Genomic DNA, 21,913 nt, shown 5'->3' on the forward strand with positions numbered 1-21,913 from the left:
AGGCACCCCCTGCCCGCCCCTCCGTACACACTACCCAGGATGGGTCTGAGGAGCTGAGAGAAGATATACTGATGAAACTTCCTTTCAAGGGCTTGGCAGACTTTGCCAGTCCAGTGTGCTGCCTTCAGGAGTGAATGCCACCCCACCCCCGCTGCCCCCATCTCTCGATCTGTTGGTCAAGCTGTGCAGTGGTTCTTTTTCCTTCCATCAGTCACTGGCTGAAAACTCAGCAGCACTATATTTTGCAGAGGCAGCTCCCCTTTCAGCTGCTTTCCCAAGGTGCCAGGGAGCCTAAGCAGCTCCTAGACACTGATAGGTTCTCAGGGGCATGCAGACAAAACCCCAACCCCTACCCCCAAACGTGGCTGTTCACTTTGGAGACCTGCTAGGGACATGGGTATGGCAGGAGCTCTACACCCCTTCCCAGAATGCGGATGTTCATGCGGGGCATTGAGAAACACTGTGACCTGCAGAAAACCACTGCCTGCATAGATTAACCACCTGCAAAGATTAACGGTCCTCTGACATGGGACTCGACACCCTACCCCTTCCCTAACTGTGTCAACTTCCCCTCCTTTGTTATTGTCCCTGCCACAAGTTCCTGCCATAAACTCCCAGCACAGATTCCCGCTATGGATCCTTTATAAGACTAAAACCTCCTAGTAGTTGGAGCAGGCTCCATCGTGAGTTCAGTCCATCTGTCTCGGATGCTTAAGAATCTCTCCCGCTTTACTGACTTGGCCTTGCACGTTCCTCCCTGGGCAAACCTCCTGGGTTTTGGTGCTGAAACCCGAGAGGGAATGGCGAGGGGATAGGAAGCCCATTAGCAGTGCCCCAAACCACTGGGTCTGCAACCTGGAGACCCAACAGCAGGCAGCAGCAGCTTGTCCTGGGCTAAGCTCCAGACCCCACCCAGATCTAGGTTCCAGACTTAAACTCCTTTCAACCAACTCTCTCAAGCCCAGCCAGGGAGACACCGAACCGGGAACTTTGCCTTTCCATTACCGACTCCGCATCCTGCACCGGCCTTTTTAATTCTCAGGTGAGTAATTGCCCCTTTCCTGGGTCTTCTGTCAGCACAGTCACTGGGCCCCAGTTCCTCTGATCTGGGGACACCATCAGAGCATAAGCCCTCCCTCTCCTTGGGTCCACTACTCAGCCCGAGGAGTTGGCATTCCCAAATGTGGTTCCTTATTTACCCTCCATCCCCTCTTAGTCCTCTCTTCTCATCTTGGGGAACACTTCCTCCTCTGCTCCAGGAACACACCTCTTGGCTGCCTCCTATGAAATTTAGATATTCTCAGACTGAGAGGGGACATTAGATCCATGTGCCTTTAATTCTATAATATGGCTTGGACACAATACAGATTGGCTAACGGGTCTCAATGGCCCCCAAAGGGTACTTTCGATTTTAATATAAGTGACCTCAATAATTTTGCCACTGTAATGGCAAGTGGTCCGAAGTTCCCTATGTTCAGAACCTCTGCTCTTGATCCTCCCTCTGTCCTTGAACCTCCCTCTGTTCATCTTGCTCCACCTTTCAAATACGTCCCCTTCATCCCAAAGATTCACAACTGCCTCCCTCTGATTCTGACGTCTCCTCCTCTGATCCTGCAGGTCATCCGCCTCCCCAGCGTGACCCTCTCCAAGCCACCGCCTCTCCCACCAACTCACAATCATCCTCTCCTCCATCCTCGGCTTCCTCAGTTCCTGAGGATCCTAATCCAGATCCCAAACCCTCTTTCTTCCCTCTTCATACAGGGTCCTGAACCCTGCCTCCAAAGACACCCCACAACCACCTCCTTTGCTCCCTTTATGGAAAGTTGCAGGAACTGAAGAGATTGTCCTGGTTTGTATCCCTTTCTCTGTGTCTGAGACCTTAAGGAATTCAAATATCTCAGTAAGTCCTATGACCTTGATACAACATCTGTATCATCTTATCTTCCCCTGAGAACAACGAAAGGCTCTGGTTTGCTGCTCAGGCCCATGCTGACTGACCTCCTTTGGCAAAATAACCACCAGCTGGTTAGGGCAGCAGCAGTCCCCAGACAAGATCCAGTCTGGGGCTAGTACAGTAGATTCCCCAGCTGTTAACTATGAAAAACTAAAGGAAAATTGTCAAGGCTCAGACAAAAACCCTGCCCTCATTCTTTCTCGCTTAACAGAGGCTCACAAAAACAAGGGCCCCAAGGGCCCTCCAGGCCCGTGTTTCAAATGTGGCAAAAGAGGCCACTGGAAGGTCAACTGTGACCAACCCCATTAGGGGAGGCCCGCATCATCCCTGTGGAGAGACCAGAATCCTAAAACCTCAACCTGCCAGGCCTCCCTGGCCTGGCTGCCGAAGACTGAGGGTGCCCAGGGCCCCCCGGCCTCCACGCCTATCACTCCAGCCTATCACTCCATTGGAGCCCAGGGTAACTCTACTGGGAGCAGGTAAGCCAGTCTTCTTTCTTATCGACACAGGGGCCACTTACTCAGCACTGCGTGAATTTGCAGGCCAAACACACCCCTCTCAAGTTTCCACTGTGGGAATTGATGGCATAATTTCCAATCTGTTAACAGTGCCTTCTCTAAATTGCCTCTTACCAGGAACAACCTTCAGCTACCCCAATTCTCAGCAGAGATATTCTATCTAAATTCAGAGCCTCCCTTATGCTTCTCACTCCTTTCTCCATCACCGACCCCTCCCCCCTCCCTCATCCAGAAACTGATGAACTACCTCTCCCAGCTTCCCTTGTTTCACCCAAGGTATGGGATACCTCCATCCCTTCCATAGCTCAGTATCATGCTCCCATTCAAGTGAAGTTAAAAGACCCATCCACATACCCTGGTCAACCCCAATGTGCTCCCCCTGAGAGAAGTTGCAGTGGAGATTGAGGCACTATTGGGGGTTCATGTTCCCTTTCCCATGTCTGATCTATGCACTAATCCAGACTCTGAGACCAGTGAAGGATGTGCCATTCTCACAGTCCATTTTATAAGCCAGGCTTCCCCTGACAGAAATTACAAAAATTAGAACAGGGCCCGCAAACTCCATTCCTGGTCTTGACACGACTTTTGAAGTCTCAGGGAAGAGGCTTGTAAGTATTAAGGGAAACTTTTTTCTGAGCTTAAGAGAACAAAGTTATCCCAGGAGGAATTTTCTTGGCCTTTTGAGAAGCAAATGTATACCGGGTCTTCTGGAATCCTTATCTCCACCATCTGTTTTTTCTTTCTTTCTTTTTTTTTTTAGGGCCCCATGTGTGGCATATGGATGTTCCCAGGCTAGGGGTCTAATCAGAGCTGCAGCTGCAGACCTACACCACAGCCACAGCAACTCAGGATCTGAGTGGCATCTACAACCTACACCACAACTCACAGCAACACCAGATCCTTAACCCACTGAGCAAGACCAGGGATCTAATCTGCATCCTCATGGATACTAGTCAGGTTCCTTACTGCTGAGCTGCAATGGGAACTCCTCCACGATCTTTTTGAAATGCAAATTTCAGGAAAAGAGGTACAAGTTGAAGGTTGAATTCTCAAGGACAAATAGAAATCCTATGTCTTTTTCATAAACACTAGCAAAAAGGGGTTTAGCCTTCTAGACAGGTGACCTTGATTTGTTCCATCTGCCAGAAACCCAGTTTGAATCCAGTCTCTTTTGCAACTGACAGGTTTTACACAGTACCTTATTCATGGCTGAAACATAGGCCTTATTGTGGCCTATGTTTTGTGTGTTTGTATGTATATTTTTCAAGGTCTCCTCTTGCAGCAGAAAGGAGATGCATGTACAATGACCAACAGCTCCTGATAATTATGTGTTAATAACATGTCAAACATTAAAGTATACTTAAATAAAACTACACTCCTCCTTCAACAGTGCCGATATCAACCTATATAAACCCCAAACTTCTGTCTGATCTTATTTGATCTTCCTATCCTCCATAGTAGGAACCTATCTATCATGCCCCGTCATAAGACCACCTAATATTCATCACCCTACCCAGCAGGAAGTGGCTATAGAAGAGAGAAACGTGGCTCCTATCCTCTATAACAAAAGGCTGGAATGATAGGTTCCCAGGGGGATAGTGACAAAACCCCCTACCCTTACCCCCTAAACGTGGCTGTTCACCTTGGAGACCTGCTAGGGACATGGGTATGGCGGCCTGGCAGGAGCTCTACACCCCCTCCCAGAATGCGGATGTTCAGGTGGGGCAGTGAGAAACAATATGACCTGCAGAAAACCACTGCCTGCATAGATTAACCACCTGCAAAGATTAACTGCTCTTTGACATGGGACTCGATCCCCTCCCCTTCCCCTGAATTGTGTAAACTTCCGCTCCTTCTTTATCATTCCTGCCACAAGTTCCTGCCATAAACTCCCACCACAGATTCCCGCCATGGATGCTTTATAAGCCTAAAACCTCCTAGCAGTTGGAGCTGGCTCCATCTTGAGCTCAGCCCATTGGTCTCAGATGCCTTAACGAACCTTTCTTTACCAACTTGGCCTTGCATGTTCCTCCCTTGACAAACCTAACAGACACTTACCTAAAGACAAGGGAGGAGAGAATTCTGCACCTGATTTGGGCTAAGACCACCATGAACAAGCTTTAAGATTGCCTAAGCTGGCACAGTGGTTTAGTGATGTCACAATTCCATAAACTTTAAGCTAAAAAGATGAGACTCTAGGGTGGAATTTCAAGCATCTGTCAGAGGTTGAGAGAAGGCATTTAAAATCCTTTTGACCAAAGAGTTCCTGTTGTGGCCCAGTGATAACAACCCAACCAGTATCCATGTGGACACAGATTTGATCCTTGGCCTCGCTTGGTAGGTTAAGGATCTGGTATTGCCCTGTGAGCTGTGGTGTAGGTTGCATATGCAGCTCAGATCTGGTGTTGCTGTGGTTGTGATGTAGGCCTGACTGAGCAGGTCGAAAGTATTTTATTTTATTTTATTTATTTATTTGTATTTTTTTTAGGGCCACACCCTCAGCATATAGAAGTTCCCAGGCTAGGGATTGACTCAGAGTTGTTGCTGTGGTTGTGGTGTAGACCTGGTCAGTCTCAGCTGACAGGCAAAAGGTGTGGAGAAGTGTCAGGTGGATGTAGACCAAGAGGGAAAGAGGAAGAGAGGGAAGAGAAACAAGTTCTAAGAGATCACATGTCTGGTTATTTAAAAGGACTGGATTTGAAAAGCAAGGCATTGTTGGAAAATGCAGTTCTTTGGCACATAGGATGAAAACTAAAACATAAATCATATTATTTACTGATTGTATCATGTATTTTGTAATCTTGGAAAGTGAAGGAAAGAGTAAGAAGAGAAGATAAGCAAAGGGTGGAGCTCGGTGAATTATGAAGTACGTCAGTAGAGAAGAGCTTTAAAAACACTGCCAGTAAGGATGTGAAATTACAATACAGGACTGCCCCACCCACCCTAAGAGCTCCATATGGACTAGGGGATGAATAAAAACAATAAAAGAAATAAAGCCCACTCCCCTAGTGCATGACTTAAAACAATTGGAGAGAAATTCTAATTCATGGCATAGAACAAAGTTAGAGAAATACAACAAAGTTAGAGAAATAAAAATATTCCACTCATTCAATAAATGCTTCAGGATCTTCAAGTAGAATGCTGCAAATTCTTACAGTGCCAGTGAGCAAAATGGAGCCTATGCAGACTAAGTGGAAATATACAGAGAAGTGAAATATTTAATTATTTTGTTTTTAGGAACCGAATATGACACTGAACTGAACCACGTGCTTTCAAGCTTATGGGAGAACATGTCAGAAAGAGCTCTGAAACTGTCATTGGACTTCTACAGGTGTATAGTGTGACAGTCATTAGTAGTGCCCAAGTATTTTGGTTCTCTGGTTTCTAGCAGCAGGGTAGCATTATACCCTGTGGCCCTCTGTGGTTTGGCGGGATCACGTGATTATTTCTGGCCAATGAGATGTGAGCAGAAATTAGATATGTTATCTCAGATATTGCCAAGGCTGCAGAATCTCTTTGTCTCTGGCATGGAAGGGAATGTCTGACATGGTAGCTGCTCTATCACTTGGATCCCTGATTGAGCTTGATGTTATGTGGCATAAATGACACATACACCTTTATTGTTTTTTTTTTTTTAATTTTTATTTTTTGTCTTTTTTAGGGCCACACCCATGATGTATGGAAGTGTCCAGGCTAGGGGTTCAATTGGAGCTGTAGCTGCTGGCCTAAGCCACAGCCACAGTAGTGCCAGATCCGAGCCATGTCTGTAACTCATACCACAGCTCACAGCAAGGCCAGATCCTTAACCTACTGAGTGAGGCCAGGGATCAAACCTGCTTCCTCATGGATGTTAGTCAGATTTGTTTCTGCTGAGCCGCGACGGGAACTCCCCTTTAATATTTTAAAATGCTGAGATTTGGGGTTGTTCATTACTATTTGTGTAACTTAATCTGTCCTGATTTATAGGAAGAAGTGAGCATATATGGGTATTTAACGCGAAGGATGACTTCAGAAGGTTGGGGTGTCTGGGGACATTCAGATGCAAAAGTTAAAGGAGAAAGAGGAAGAGGAGAGAACAATGAGGAGATAGTGACTAATGTATTTAATATCCTCTGTCTCTCCCACTCACTTCCTTACAACACACAGCTTCCCCCTTGTCCCATGATCTGCCTTCCAAATGCATTTACTAGTGCTCCCTCATATGTATTCATTCAATCAAACAGTTCCCTATACCTCTGATAACTCTTGAAAACTCTTTGCTCCTCTTCCTACCTCTTGGCTTCCCTTACTCTCCTTAGAGAATCACAGAATTCAGTGTTGGGAACTTGGAGATCAACTGGTTAGAAACCTGTGTTGTGAATCCCTGCTGTGCTGCCCTTACTTACGTTGACCCGAAATTCTAAAATCCTTTGAGTTAAACTTTGACTCGTTATTGTTATTGAAGTCCGCAGAGTCTTACCTGCATCTGCTTTTAGGAAAAATTACAATGGCCTACAAAGCTGGAACAGAGAATACATATTTGAAAACAAATTTAAAATATGCTCTCTCAAAATCTGCTTTCTAGGGCCACACCCATGGCATATGGAGGTTCCCAGGCTAGGAGTCGAATAGGAGCTGTTAGCTGCTGGTCTACACCACAGCCACAGCAACGGCAGATACAAGCTGCATCTGCGACCTACACCACAACTCATGGCAATGCCAGATCCGTAACCCACTGAGCAAGGCCAGGGATCGAACCCACAACCTCATGGTTCCTAGTTGGATTCGTTAACTACTGCGCCGCAATGGGAACTCCAGAACGATCCTATCTTGAAAAAGGAGGGACATGTGTAAATATAAATATATATGAAATTTATATGAAGGGTGTACATACAAGTGCCAAATATCTCTACATGTGTGAATTATGGGAGTTCTCTAATTTCTTCCTTTTGTTTTTATATTTTATAAGTATTTGTTTAATAAATGTGTATAATTTATGTAATGAATGACAAGTTATGATTCATATACATATACTTAAAGGCATTAACTTAATTGACATGACAATAAAACTGGAATATCAGAAAAAAATGTGCTAGAACAGAATGTTAAAGTTTTATAAACATCTAAGAAAACTGAGTATTGTGTATCTAACCAGGTAAATGCGTGATAAGACTACCAGTCTTTCCAAGGAAAATTAGATTAGTCCTAAGTGGGATGGACTGGGAATTTGGGGCTAATAGATGCAAACTATTGCCTTTGGAATGGATAAGCAATGAGATCCTATTGTATAGCACTGGGAACTATATCTAGTCACTTGTGGCGGATGATAATGTGAGGCAAAAAAATGTATATATGTACGTGTGACTGAGTCATCTTGCTGTACAGTAGAAAATTGACAGAACACTGTAAACTAGCTACAATGGAAAAAAATAAAATCATTAAAAGAAAAAAAGACTTGAAACCAAACCATAGTTCATAAATTTGTGCTAAGGTCACATGGCATATATGATTATTTTCAGATAGCTCTGCAGGGCACTTTCTATGTATATAATCAACCTTGACCTTAGCCTACACATACATATTTAATTCTCTTTTTGCTTTTTGGGGCTACACTTGCAGCATCTGGAAATTCCCAGGCTAGGGATCAAATCGGAGCTGTAGCCACCGGCCTACACCACAGCCACAGCAATGCAGGATTCGAGCTACGTCTGTAACCTACACCAAAGCTCATGGCAATGCCAGATCCTTAACCTAGTAAGTGAGGCCAGGAATTGAATCTGAGTCCTTATGGATACTAGTTGGATTCATTTCCACTGAGCCATGACAGAAACTCCCCATACGTATTTAATTTTTTACAAATGTTTACAGAGGGCATAGTTTATATTAAATATTATGCTGTGTACTAGGTGGGTATATAAAGATTAATAAAACATGATCTCAAAGAGTTCACAGTTTCCTATTTAAAGAGTTATCAAGGAGTTCCCACTGTGGTGCAGTGGAAAAGAATCTGACTAGGAACCATGAGGTTGTGGGTTCGATCCCTGGCCTTGCTCAGTGGGTTAAGGATCTGGCATTGCCATGAGCAGTGGTGTAGGTCACACACGCAGCTTGGATCAGGCATTGCTGTGTCTGTGGTGTAGGCTGGCAGCTATAGCTCCGATTAGACCTCTAGCCTGGGAACCTACATATGCTGCTAGTGCAGCCCTAGAAAGAAAAAAAAAAAAAAAAAAAAAGAGTTATCAAGTAGTCTTGATTCTTCACCAACTTTTGGGAAGGGGTTTAGTTAAAGGTAATACTATGCTCATTGTCTTTCCACATCCTCTGACCCAGTGAAAGGAGGATCTCCCAGAAAGACTTGTGGTCTTAGAATGCTCAATACTGATAACACTAGCAAGAGTAGCTGCTGCTTTGGTGCCGTAGAGACTGGTGGCTCTGCTTACTAAATGCTATGTATAATTAGCTAGGTGGGTGTACCTTTCTTCAAAGAAACACTTCATTTCATCAGCTCCCTCTCTGCCCTTATGTCCTGCTCAGTTGCTGGGGACAAGATGTCTGTGTCTCCTTCCACTCATCCTCCCTTCTTTTAGTACAATGGGTGAGGCTAAAGGAAGGAGAGAAATCAAGCATGTCTCCTAGATCTTCTTTCACCCATGTTGCCAAGCATCACTGGTGAGAGAATTCTGAGGGTTCCTTTTTGATGTCTCTCTTCCTCTCACCAATTTCACCCAATCCATTCCCATGTCCTGGATCTCCACCTCCGAAACAAAACGGCGGCAGAGATTGTTAGATGATTACCAAACCAAGTTCCCTTTCAACCTGGGCACAGTCATAGACTACATTTCTCTGCCTCCTTTGCAGTTAGATGCATGGGGTATGTGGCTAGATTCTAGTTAATAAAGTGTAGCTTAACTTGATGTCTAATAGTTTCAGAGCAGGGCCATAAAAATGTCCCACAGGTGGTCATGCATTTGCCACCTGATGACTGAATGGGAGGCTATTCATGGCCCTAGAGGAGAGTGCATTCAAAAGGGAGAAGGAGCTTCATTCTCTATTACCAGATAGAAAGAAGCACACAAATCAGAAAGACCAAATAAAATGTTAAGCCACTGAGATTGGGATTTACTTGTTACCCTAATTAATGTAATACACTTTTATTGTATACCTGCCTCTTTTTATCTCTGTGCTTCCACCTTAGTCTGTGACATTACGATCTCTTGCTGAGACTGTTACAGTAAACTCCTGCTTCCTTCCACTCTTGCTTTCTACAGGCAAGAGAAATCTTTCAAAACCATAAAAATCAGAACTGAGTGATCTTTCAAAATCATAAAAATCAGAACTTGTAATTCCTTTTCTTCAAAACCTAAGTTCTCCTGCGGCATGAAAATAACATCAGTCTCCTGATCTGGGTTTCTAACTTTCCCCGTGTTCTGGCTCTTGTTCACCTCTCCAGCCTCACCCACCCTGCTCTAACTCCAACATGCCAAGCTCCTTCCCACTGTAGAGACTTTGCGAAAAGGCATACCTTTGGCTTCATCTTCTTCCTTACATTCAAATGTCAACTTAATTAGGACCCTCTCTCAGTGAGGCCTTTTTTGCCCAGTGTAAAGCAGCCTCCTATAACTTTTTTTGGTTAGGAGCCTATTTTTTCAAGGTCAAGTTTTTTGAGGTTTAATTTACGTATGATGAGTCACCCTTCATGAGGTATATACCGTTCTATGAGTTCTGACAAATGGATACAACGTGTAACCACCACAATCAAGATGAAGAGCACCCCCACAACAGTCCCTCGATATCACCCTACTTTAAATCTATCACAACCTCATAATCTTTTTTTGGGGGGGGGCGCTTTTTAGGGCCATACCTGCAGCATATGGAAGTTCCTCGGTTAGGGGTCAAATAAATAGGAGCTGTAGCTGCTGGCCTGTATCACAGCTATAGCAATGCGGGATCCCAGCTGCGGTCTGTGACCTACACCACAGCTCATGGCAACTTTGGATCTTTAACCCACTGAGCGAGGCCTGGGATCAAACCAGCATTCTCATGGATACTAGTTGGGTTCCTTACTGGTGAGCCACAATGGACACTCCCTGGATTGATTTTCTTTTTTTTCACTTTTGCTGTTTTGCTCTGTGGTGCTGCCCTCCACTGGTCCAGGGCTTCTCTCACTAGAGTCAGTTCTTCTGGTCAGAGTGGTAACTGACCTCCCTCAGTGGCCTCTACATGAGCAGGAGAGAGAAGGGTTCCCTCCTCCTCTGGCCAGTCTTGTTCCTTTCACAAGCCTGATGGCACTATATGAAGAGCAAGATACAGGAGTCTGTTTTCTTCTGTCTTTATGCCTCCCGTGACTCAGCAAATCAAGTGGCTCACCTTGTTGTGAAGTTCTGATATTTTCAAAAGGATTTATTCCCCTCTCTAAACCACATTGAATGTTCAGCCTTGGCCCAAACCTCAAGAGAGGGTGCCCTGACATCCTTTTCCAAGGGACCACTGTCATTTAGCTCCAGGTTACAGTTGTCAGGTTTCAAGTGAAAATGCTTTGTCGATGTTCTCTAGCTTTTATCTGCAGACGCAGGAGTCCTTTGTTTTTGTGCTTCTTAGTTTATGGTGGGGACAAAGCTCAGAGCACAAACTCATTAGAGATACATTAGAAAATATATAATTCTTACCAGGATGTTCCTCTAACATCATGTATAATAAGATAAATTGTAAGCAACTGTGATGTAAATCATCAAAGGAATTATTAAATAAATGATGGTTTGGCCATATCTTGGAATACTGTGCAGCAGTGTAAAGAATGAGAAGGAAGAATTCCAAGACTGATGGGAACATTTTTTTATTGGTATTATTCAAGTATTTAAATAACAGTCTTGGTTATTGGATAAAGTTAAATTAGTAGAATTTTTAAAATTCTAATTTATTTATTTATTTATTTCCATACCTGTGACATATGGACATTCCCAGGCTAGGGGTCAAAGTGGAGCTGCAGGTGCCAGCCAATACCACAGCTTCTTAACCCACTGAGCAGGGCCAGGTATTGAACCGGGCATCCTCATGGATTCTAGTTGGGTTTGTTACTGCTGAGCCACAATGGGAATTCCTAGAATTTTTTTTTTAAACCCAGATTTATTTGATCTGTTACCTACTTTGAAACCTGGGCGAGAGCAGGGAGTGTCCTCAGTGTAGAAATAGAGGCCCAGAGAGCAGGGAGAGTCCTCAGTGTAGAAACAGAGGCCCAGAAAAATTAAACTGTCTTGGCATATTTATCAGAGTATGGACTAAGACCCAAGTCTGTTGATTCCTGTTCACACATCATTAATAGAGTGAACATGTTATGTCTCAGAGAAGGGAAATGGGGTGTTTTCTGGAAGCCTTTATACCTAATACCTGTCACTGCACAGCCAGCTTTCTGAGATACAGATGGCCTCAGGATCAAGGGGAAGGCTGACACATCAATTCTGCTGTGGCATCCTTGAAAAGAAAGATAACATTGCATGTAATGTGATGAAACATTGCAACTAATTGCAATAAATGCATTTTGGTTGGATTCTTTAAACAAACAATAATCTCTAAACAGTGTTAATATTTGGGCCAAAACGTCCCAAGCAAAGGAACATGCAAATGTAGAGGTTCAGAAATAAGAATAGCAGACTCCTTTGGAGAACTGCAAGTTCTTCAGTGTAGCTGGGGAAAGGGGCATTGTAGGATATGGGGAAATGATGAGGCCAGAGGGAGGCACAAGCCAAGTCTTCTTCGCAAACCTAAGGAGTCTGAATTTTACCCTGAAGCTAAAGAGCACCTCTTAAGTTCCAAGAAACTATAATTTTTTTTTCATAATTATTTCAACCTCCAAGACTCTTTTCAGGAGTCCTCTCATCTATGAACTTCTGTAATTCCTTGGTCCAGTTAAATTCATTTGTTTGAAAGAATTAAGGACTGCAACCTATTTTAAAGGACGAGACTTTTTTTTTTTTTTTTTTTTTTTTAAGGCTGCAGCTGCAGCATATGGGATCAAATCCACAGCTCAGCAGCAACTGGAGCTGCTGCAGTCAGATTCTTTATACACTGTGCCACAGCAGGAACTCTGGAAGAGACTTTTTAACTGAAAGGCAAAGTGTGTATGTATGTGTGGGTGTGTTTATTACCACTTATTTAGTATATCTTGCCATTAGGCACTAGTGGGAAAATAAATAAATTAAATATATATAAGAACACACACATATATATATAGATGTTGAAGTAGTTACCTGTTTTGATAGCACTCAATGCAGACCATTAGATTTAAAAGTCTCCTCCATAGAAACAGGTTGTAGCCCTTACATATCTTCTGTATAGAAATTTCCACAGCAGCCACAAAATTTTTAAAAATTAAGGAAAAAATACATAGAAGGACTAAAAACCAGGGAAAAAATACTAAAGCAGAAATTTTGAGAGACTTCTCATTGTGGCTCGGCTGGTTACATGCCCGACTTGTATCCATGAGGATGTGGTTTGACCACTGGCCTTGCTCAATGGGCTAAGGATTTGGCATTGCTTCAAGCTGTGGTATAGGTCGCAGACTTGATGGATCTGGTGTTGCTGTGCTGTGGCGTAGACTGGCAACTGCAGCTCCTATTCGACCCCTAGCCTAGAAACTTCCACATGCCAAAGGTGAGGCCCTAAATTAAAAATAAGGAGTTCCCCTTGTGGCTTGGTGGTTAACAAACCCTACTGAAATCCATGAGGATGAGGGTTCAATCCCTGGCCTCACTCAGTGGGTTAAGGATCCAGCGTTGCTTGAGCTGTGGTGTAGTTTGCAGACATGGCTCAGATCCTGTGTTGCTGTGGCTGTGGTGTAGGCTGGCAGCTGTAGCTCTGATTTGACCCCCTGCCTGGGAACCTCCATATGCCGTGGGTGCAGCCCTAAAAAGACAAAAAAAAGAGAAAAAAGAAAAGTGGCAAACATTACTTCTTCATTGAAATTGAATTTTTCTCAAAATAGTCAATACAATTGTTATAAAATGTAATTGTTTTATTCTTTATTTAATATAAGTAGCAGTGTGGCATCTTAGGCTACTTGCCATTGACCACCTCATGACCACTCTTTACTAACCTGACTTGTCCTTTTGCTTAGGACAAATTCCACTTTTCTTTCTAAATATTTGTCTCTATGCCAGCCTCCTTGTTTCTTTTTTGCTTGATTAGAGTTTTTTAGTGATTGCAGGGAGGGAGTGCTGCAGAGGGACAATTGGTTAACTTATCTCTGCATTATGATTTTAAAAGCAATGTTGGGCAAATTCCCATGTGGCTCAGAGGAAATGAATCTGATGAGTATCTCTGAGGATTCAGGTTCGATCTCTGGCCTCACCCAGTGGGTTAATGATCCAGCATTGCTGTGAGCTGTGGTATAGGTTGCAGAGGCAGCTCGGTTCTGGCATTGCTGATGCAGTGGTTATAGTGTAGGCCAGTGGCTATGGCTCCAATTGGACTCCTAGCCTTGGAACTTCCATATACTGCAGGTGTGGCCCTAAAAAGGCAAAAAAAAAAAAAAAAAAAAAAAAAAAAAAAGCAATGTCAGAAACTGCCGCCCACCTCTCCAGACACATTAAAAGCTCACTATTGATGACTATCCATGCTTCTATATTTTTTTCATAGTGATGTGTAATTCTGGAGAAGTGTGACTAACTTATGACCGAAATGTTTCTCTCTGCCAGATGAACGTCTGTTTCTTTTTTGTTGTTGTTTTGTTTTTGGGGGGGACGGTTTTGGCTGCACCTGTGGCATGTGGGAGTTCCCCGGGCCAGAGATCAAACCTGTACCACAGCAATAACCCGGGCTACTGCAGTGACAACACTGGATTCTTAAACCACTGCCTCACAAGAGAACTCCCAGATGAACTTTTATTACTTCTTCAAAATCTTGTCCAAACGCCATCTCTTGTGAAATAATCTTTGTTTCTGTTGAGCAGTTAATTCCTTGAATCATTTCTGCTTCTGTGATCCAAGAGTGCACAGTATGATATATCTTTTTACATATCTGTCTCCTCCGTGTAGACTATGATGGGTATGAATGTTTTAAGGACTTAAAATTTTTTTTATTATAGTTAATTTTCAATGGTCTAAAAATTTCTGCTGTACAGCAGAGTGACCCAGTACATTGTTTTTCTCACATTATCCTCCATCAGGTTCCATCCCAAGTGACTAGATACAGTTCCCTGTGCTATACAGAAGGAATTCATTGACTATCTATTCCAAGTGCAATTGTTTGAATCTACTAACCCCAAACTACCAGTCCATCCCACTCCCTCAACCCACTTAGCAACCACAGGTCTGTTCTCCATGTCAATGAGTTTTTTTTTTTTCTTCTATAGATAGGTTCATTTGTGCCAAATATTAGATTCCAGATATAAGTGATATCATATGGTATTTGTCTTTCTTTTTCTGATTTAGCATGAGAATCTCTAGTTCCATCCATGTTGCTGCACATAGCATTACTTTGTTCTTTCTTATGGCTGAGTGGTGTTCCATTGTGTCTATCTATAGCACATCTTCTTAATCCATTCATCAGTCAGTGGACATTTAGGTTGTTTCCAAGTCTTTGCTATTGTGAATAGTACTGCAATGAACATTGGAGTGCATGCACCTTTTTCTTGCTTTCTTTCTTGCTCGTTCTTTCTTTCTTGCTCGTTCTTTCTTTCTTGCTCGTTCTTTCTTTTCTTTCTTTCTTTCTCTCTTTCTTTCTTTCTTTCTTTCTTTCTTTCTTTCTTTCTTTCTTTCTTTCTTTCTTTCTTTCTTTCTTTCTTGTATTTTTAGGGTCACACCTGTGGCATATGGAGGTTTCTAGCTAGGGGTCAAATCAGAGATATAGCTGCCAGCCTATGCCTTCACCACAGCAATGGCAGATCCGAGTCACATCTGCAAACTACATCACAGCTCATGGCAACGCTGGATCATTAACCTACTGAGCAAGGCAAGTGATAGAACCTGCAACCTCATGGTTCCTAGTCGGATTCATTAACCATTGAGCCACGACGGGAACTCCTCCAATAAGGGCTTTTAATACATCATACCAGCCTCAGAGTTCCCGTTGTGGCTCAGCAGATTAAGAATCCAACTAGTATCCATGAGGATGAGGGTTTGATCCCTGGCCTTGCTCAGTGGGCTAAGGATTCGGTGTTGCCATAAGCTGCAGTGTAGGTAGCAGATACATCTTGGATCTGACGTTTCTGTGGTTGTGGCGTAGGCCAGCAGCTACAGCTCCAATTTCCCTGGAACTGCCCTATGCCGTGGGTGTGGCCCTGAAAAAAAAACCAAAAAGATAATCCCCCCAAAACATAATACCATCTTGCCCTCTAGAAAGGTTTGTACTAATATATATGCCATCTTCATTTTTCCTCCACCCCAACACACACAAACACAAGACAGCATAATTTTTTAAGTCTTTGCTAATTTGGCAGACCAAAACTGGCATCTCGATATTATTCAAATTTATATCATATTGATTAGTTTTGAGGTGAAACACAGCACAATATGTTTTGTGTAATAATGGCTATTTGCATTTTTGAACTAATCATATTTTGAGGTGGATTCAATTCTATTATTTTATTATGACGTGCCCCATCTACCCCAACCCCTCACCCCATTCTATTTAGCACATCCGGGGATTATAGACCTTATTTTGCGAAACCCTGCACTATGGTGATCTGGTTAAGTTACTATCAAGGGGAAGTATTATCAAGGCCGTAACATTTTTCCTGGAAAATAGTTGTGCTGATTTAATTCTTTGTGGCTGTCTCTGCCCAGTCACACTACTTCCAATTTACACATCACTACCAGTAAGTCAATAAAAATTTATTCCAAGCAATGCATCATTAATTCATCTGGAAAAGAGTTGCAAAATTCCTGGGAGTCAGGGAACATTTTTTTAGGCACATAACATTTTATAACATATTTTATATATTAGTACTGAAGAACCTTATTAGGGAAAGAGGAGAGGAATTTAGAAAATCAGTACAAAGTTTGTCAGTATTTGATTTCTTGAGAATTTTTTTTTTTTTTTTGACTTTTAGGGCTTCAATCTCTGCATATAGAAGTTCCCAGGCGAGGGTCGAATTGGAGCTACAGCTGCAGGCCTACACCACAGTCACGGCAATGCCAGATCAGAGCCGCATCTGTGACCTACACTGCAGCTCATGGCAACACCAGATCCCCCACCCACTGACCAAGGTAAGGGATTGAACCCACATCCTCATGGATACAAGTCGGGTTTGCTCTTGCTGCACCACAATGGGAACCCTGATTTCATGAGAATTTTAATAGTTTCCTGTTAATGACAATAATGATAGTGAATTAACAGCAATAACAACAATAATAGCTAAATTATACTGCATGTGTAAAAGGTGATAGGCATTATTCTAAAGACTTGACACATTTTAATGCATCTAGTCTTCGTAACTTACTCTATCTCTCTCTACCCTACTCAGTTTCCTGGAAGCAGGGATTTATAGATAGTATCATTGGAGTTACCCCCCCATCTGGCTTCAGGGGTCTGGCCAATGTGAAACATCAGTTCCTTCATTATCTATCTATCTATCTATCTATCTATCTATCTATCTATCTATCTATCTATCTATCTATATCTTTTTAGGGCTGCACTTGTGACATATGGAGGTTCCCAGGCTAGGGGTCTAGTTGGAGCTCTAGCTGCAAGCCTATGCCACAGCCACAGCAATGCCAGATCCAAACCACTGCTGTCTGTGAACTACACCACAGCTCACGGCAACACCGGATCCTTAACCCACTGAGCAAGGCCAGGGATCAAAGCTGCGTCCTCATGGATACTAGTTGGGCTCATTAACCACTGAGCCATGATGGGAACTCCCAGTTCCTTTATTTATTTATTTATTTTTTAATTGTTATTTCCCCAATACAATTTTTTTTCCTCCTGTACAGCATGGTGACCCGTTTATAGTTCCTTTATTAAAACTTCTCCATTATCCTCCTGGAGTGCACCCTCTCTTTCCAGGCAGAATCCTGGCAGATATGCTTGATTGATCATTTATAGAATTCTCAGTTAGGAATAATCCTCCTCAAAATTTTAATGACATTGCTTCGTTGCATCAAACTTTCAGTGTTGCTGTTGAGAAATCTGATGATATTTTGATACCTGAATTTCTGTCTCCCAACCCCAGAATCTTGTTACATCTTCTCTTTGTCCCTGGTGCTGTGAAATATCACAAAGTTGTAATATAGATATTTTTTTCTTTTTTGGCTGCATCCACGGCATATGAAAGTTCCTAGGCCAGGGATAGAATCCCAGCCACAGCTGCAACCACATTACAGCTGCAGCTGCACTATAGCAGGAACTCTAGTTGTATCTTTTTTGAGAGATTTTTTTTTTTCCACCATTGTCAGTGGGATCTTAAAATCTGGAATTTTATGCCCTTGAATATTGGGAGTTTTTCTTGGTTACTTTGCGGCTTTCTCCTGTTTTTCAAGTTTCTCTTTCTAGCATTCACATTACTGAATGTGTAAAAACATATTTTTCATATCTAATATATTAGATATTATAACTTCTTGTCTTACTCTCTAGTTTTCCGATCTTTTCTTGTGTCTTTCACACGTGTCTCATTTGTTTACTTTTTGAGAAATTTACCTAACTTTATTTTCCAACACGTCTACTTAATTTTTTGTTTCTGCCGTCATCCCCTGCCCCCACTCCCATTCCCCTAGAGATCAATTTTCTTCTCCTGGAATGAACCATTTTTAAAAGTAGATGTTTATATTTCATGGATGTATAGTCCTTTTAATGGTATGAGGATATTGGTTTGTTGGATTTTGGAATTTTCTTCTCCTTGCTTAGTCTCTGTTTGCTCCAAATTTCTTTTGTTCATTTATTTCATTATTGATTTTTGTATTAGATATTTTCTCAATTTCCTGTGGCCCTTGAATGTTTGCTGGTATTTAAGAACTGGGAGAGTTCCATATGCGACTCAGTGGGTTAAAAACCCAGCTAGACTCCATGAGGATGCAGGTTTAATCCCTGGCCTCACTCAGTGGGTTAAGTATCCAGCACTGTGGCAAGCTGCAGCATAGGTCACAGAGGCAGTTGGGATCTGGCGTTGCTGTGGCTGTGGTGTAGGTTGGCAGCTGCAGCTCCCATTCAGTACCTAGCCTGGGCACTTCCACATGCTAGAGGTGCAGGGTCCCCCCCCCACCAAAAGACAAAAACAAAAACAAAAAAGAATTGGAATAAAAAGAAAAAAGAAACAGAGACCCAGAGTGCACAGATGAGTCTTTTTGGCAGTGATCTTCATTTTAGGGTGATCTGGCTGGACTGCGTTTTGGGAAACAACTTAATTCCAAGCTCTTAGACTGGTCCTATTCCGCAGATAAAATTCTTCCAGTGACTTGCTTGGAAGGGATAGCCTGACTGCCATATCTGGCAGCTGAGTGGGAAAAGAGGCCAGGGACTCATCATTTGTTATGAAAACATCCACTCAATCTCTCTGTTTTTAGTATAGAACTTCTACTCTCTCCTGTAACTAATTTTGTCCTGTCCAGAGATCCTCTATTTTGCCCTCTAGAAAGGGGAAACAATACCCTCAAGTCTTCTGCAGGAGAAGAAGAGCAGTGGTCAAGCTGATCAGATCACTTGGTCAAGCTCCCAGACCATTTGGGGCATGGGTCTCAGAGTAACGATGATTCCTCAGTATACTTTCAACCAATTCTCATCAATTTTTGAGCTTTTTTTTTTCTTTTTCTCTCTAGTGTCATGGTTGCTTCTCAGATTCCCTCACTACTAAGACAGGATTTAGCTTATTCTGCTAAGGTGGTTGCCACTCTCACATCTGCTTTCTAGCTTCCAAAATCTTCATTCTATTAGATAAAGCTCTTCTAATATATCCACTTGATGTAATTTTAGTGGGATTTTAGGAGGAAGAGAATATTAATACATTTGTTAAATTCATCATCTTTACCTATTTAAAGCTGATTATAATTTCCTATGGCGAAAAAAAAAAAAAAGAGAGATCCATAAAAGCCAGTTCTTTGTCTTCTATATATTTTAAAGCACTTCTTTCCCCGATATGTGGCTGTTATTGATTGCTAATGAAACAAGACCACTTTTATAATTGTTGATACTGGTAAAATATATTTTTCTTATATGAAAATGAGTGATGCTGTGAAAAAGCAAGGTGACTCAAGAACTGCGCTCTGATATCACTATGTGAACACCATGTTAGCAAGTTAATAAATAGTCCACAATTTTGTCCTTAGCCCTGGCCATCATGTAAACTGTTGCACTTTTTTTTCCAGCACTCTCATCTACCTTTTGAGAAATCTTCCGATACATTTATTTTCAGTGGGAGATAAGAGCCAATTTGGCCTTGACAGATCCAGGAGACATATGGCTTTGGATCTTCCTATTGGATACTGTCCTGCACTTTGTCATGCGAGACTGTGAGGTCACACTTATCACATGAGGCAGGGGCCTTGTTGTCCTCTTGGGTGACTGTTGCCATGGTTTCTGTTGCTCCAGCGGATCATACAGTCCACTCTGAGATTATTCCCACTTCTCAAGTGGGGCCATCTGGCTTCTCATCAATTCAGTCAGCCCTGATGACCTTCCAATAAATTTCTTTTTTGCTTAAGATAGCCTGCCATGTTTTAGTCACTTGCAAACAAAAGCTTTGATTGATAAACATGGCAACCAAAGAAAAGCTATTTGCAAGTGCCACCAGAGGCTGGAGGCTGGGATGGATAGATGCAAATTCAACAAGTCTTTAGGAAATAAATTGAAAACTCTTGCCCCATTAGGAATGGATGGCCAGTGTCCCCTGCCTATGAAGAAAATTGTTGCCTTTTGACCATCTCTGGTGCTTATAGTCTTTAAGAGTTGGTCGATTCTTACTTCTGTGCCTCTGAAGTCCCATGTTTGTTTTAACAGAGCCAAAGAAAATGACTCAATAATGAGCACCAGATTTGCCTTTGTCTAGAGTGCCAAGGGAGTCATTTAGTAATATTTGGGAGCAATCCCTGAAAAACAGCATAAATCTAAATTAGGTAAGATACAAATTAACTTTTGGCCTCCCAACATTATATTACTCCTAGACACTCAGTTAAATCAAATAGGTTTGATTTGACTTATCTTAAGAATTACTTGAGGAGTTCCTGTCGTGGCTCAGTGGTTAACGAATCTGACTAGGAACCATGAGATTGCGCGTTCGATCCCTGGCCTTGCTCAGTGGGTTAAAGATCTGACGTTGTGGTGAGCTGTGGTGTAGGTTGCAGACGCAGCTCGGATCCCTAGTTGCTGTGGCTCTGGTATAGCCCAGTGGCTACAGCTCCAATTAGACCCCTCATCTGGGAACCTCCATGTGCCACAGAAGCGGCCCTAGAAATGGCAAAAAGACAAAAAAACAAAAAAAAAAGAAAAAAGGAGTTACTAGAGATTGGCAGCCATCTAATCTAAAACATACAACTTTTTTTTTTTTTTTTTTTTTTTTTTCCGTCTTTTTAGGCCTGCACCTGCAGCATATGGAGGTTCCCAGGCGAGGGGTCTAATCAGAGCTACAGCTGCTGGCCTACCCACAGCCCCAGTAACACCAGATCTAAGCCTCGTCTGCACCATAGCTCATGGCAGCATTGGATCCTTAACCCCCGGGGTGAGGCCAGGGATCAAACCCACAACCTCATGCTTCCTAGTCGGATTTTTTCCTCTGCGCCACGATAGGAATTCCTAAAACATACAACATCTTAGAGTATTATAAGTACTAAAGAAATGCATGAAACAAGCTTAATGGAAAAATTATTTGGAACAATACAGAAACATATAAAGTGAAACTGGAAAGGCCTCTTTTGTAATCCTCTTCCTCTCTAGTCTGCCTCCAATCTCATTCCCTCCCCATCCATAACCTCTGCTAACGGCTAGAGGTAGGTGTTCTTCCAGACCTGGCAGTGACTTTTTATTCCTACACATCTCTACACACATTCGTAGATCTCCATTTTTACATATCTGTAGCCTTATCATACATGCCACTCGATGACATGTTTTCATTTATCTAGTACATCTTGGAGATAATTTCATTTAGATACATATAGATAGCTTCCTCCATTCTTTTTAATGACTACATAGTATTAAATAATATGGCTGAAGACCATTAATTTGGTGAGTCCCATATTTATGAACTTAGGTTATTTTAATTTTTCTCTACTACAAATATCACTAACATGGATATACTGTGTTTCATATTTCTGTATGCACTTATGTATTCAGTATGATAAAACTATTCCCAGGAGTAGAATTTTTGGTTAAAGGCTGTGCATGTTTAACATTTTGAAAGATCTTGCCCCTAAAAAGATCTCCTGTGACTTTAATTTGCATTTCTATGCTTACTAGAGAGTTTGAGCATCTTTCTTCATGTTTTTGTGAAATTGCCTGTTTATGCTATTTGTGCACTTTTCCTGTTGGGTTGGTTATCTCTTTC

At 42.3% G+C, this 21,913-nt stretch overlaps 1 protein-coding gene and 1 long non-coding RNA gene across 2 annotated transcripts in view; both read left to right on the forward strand.

Annotated features, from left to right (window-relative positions):
* The window catches only part of LOC146395728 (uncharacterized), an 83,960-nt gene that overhangs the window by 52,965 nt on the left and 9,082 nt on the right, over window positions 1-21,913 (forward strand). The window lies entirely within an intron of this gene.
* On the forward strand, window positions 394-7,903 carry LOC146395729 (uncharacterized). The gene is made up of 5 exons (XM_084999231.1): window positions 394-397; window positions 961-1,042; window positions 1,762-1,849; window positions 2,166-2,433; window positions 5,710-7,903. Exons 1-5 carry the CDS (start codon window positions 394-396, stop codon window positions 5,814-5,816), a joined length of 549 nt encoding a protein of 182 aa, XP_084855357.1. The 3' UTR covers window positions 5,817-7,903.

Source organism: Sus scrofa, chromosome 15 (genome assembly GCF_054392235.1).
Source record: "Sus scrofa isolate SSC_HxYL_T2T_F1_AM1 chromosome 15, Sscrofa_HxYL_maternal_Yorkshire_Landrace_v2.0, whole genome shotgun sequence".
In the NCBI taxonomy this organism is placed as follows: Eukaryota; Metazoa; Chordata; class Mammalia; order Artiodactyla; family Suidae; genus Sus; species Sus scrofa.

Coding starts and splice junctions, on each gene's coding strand:
- LOC146395729 (XM_084999231.1), top strand. Junction 1,850..2,165: donor GAACTGAAGAGATTGTCCTG/GTTTGTATCCCT, acceptor CTCGCTTAACAG/AGGCTCACAAAAACAAGGGC. Junction 2,434..5,709: donor GGTAACTCTACTGGGAGCAG/GTAAGCCAGTCT, acceptor TTTTGTTTTTAG/GAACCGAATATGACACTGAA.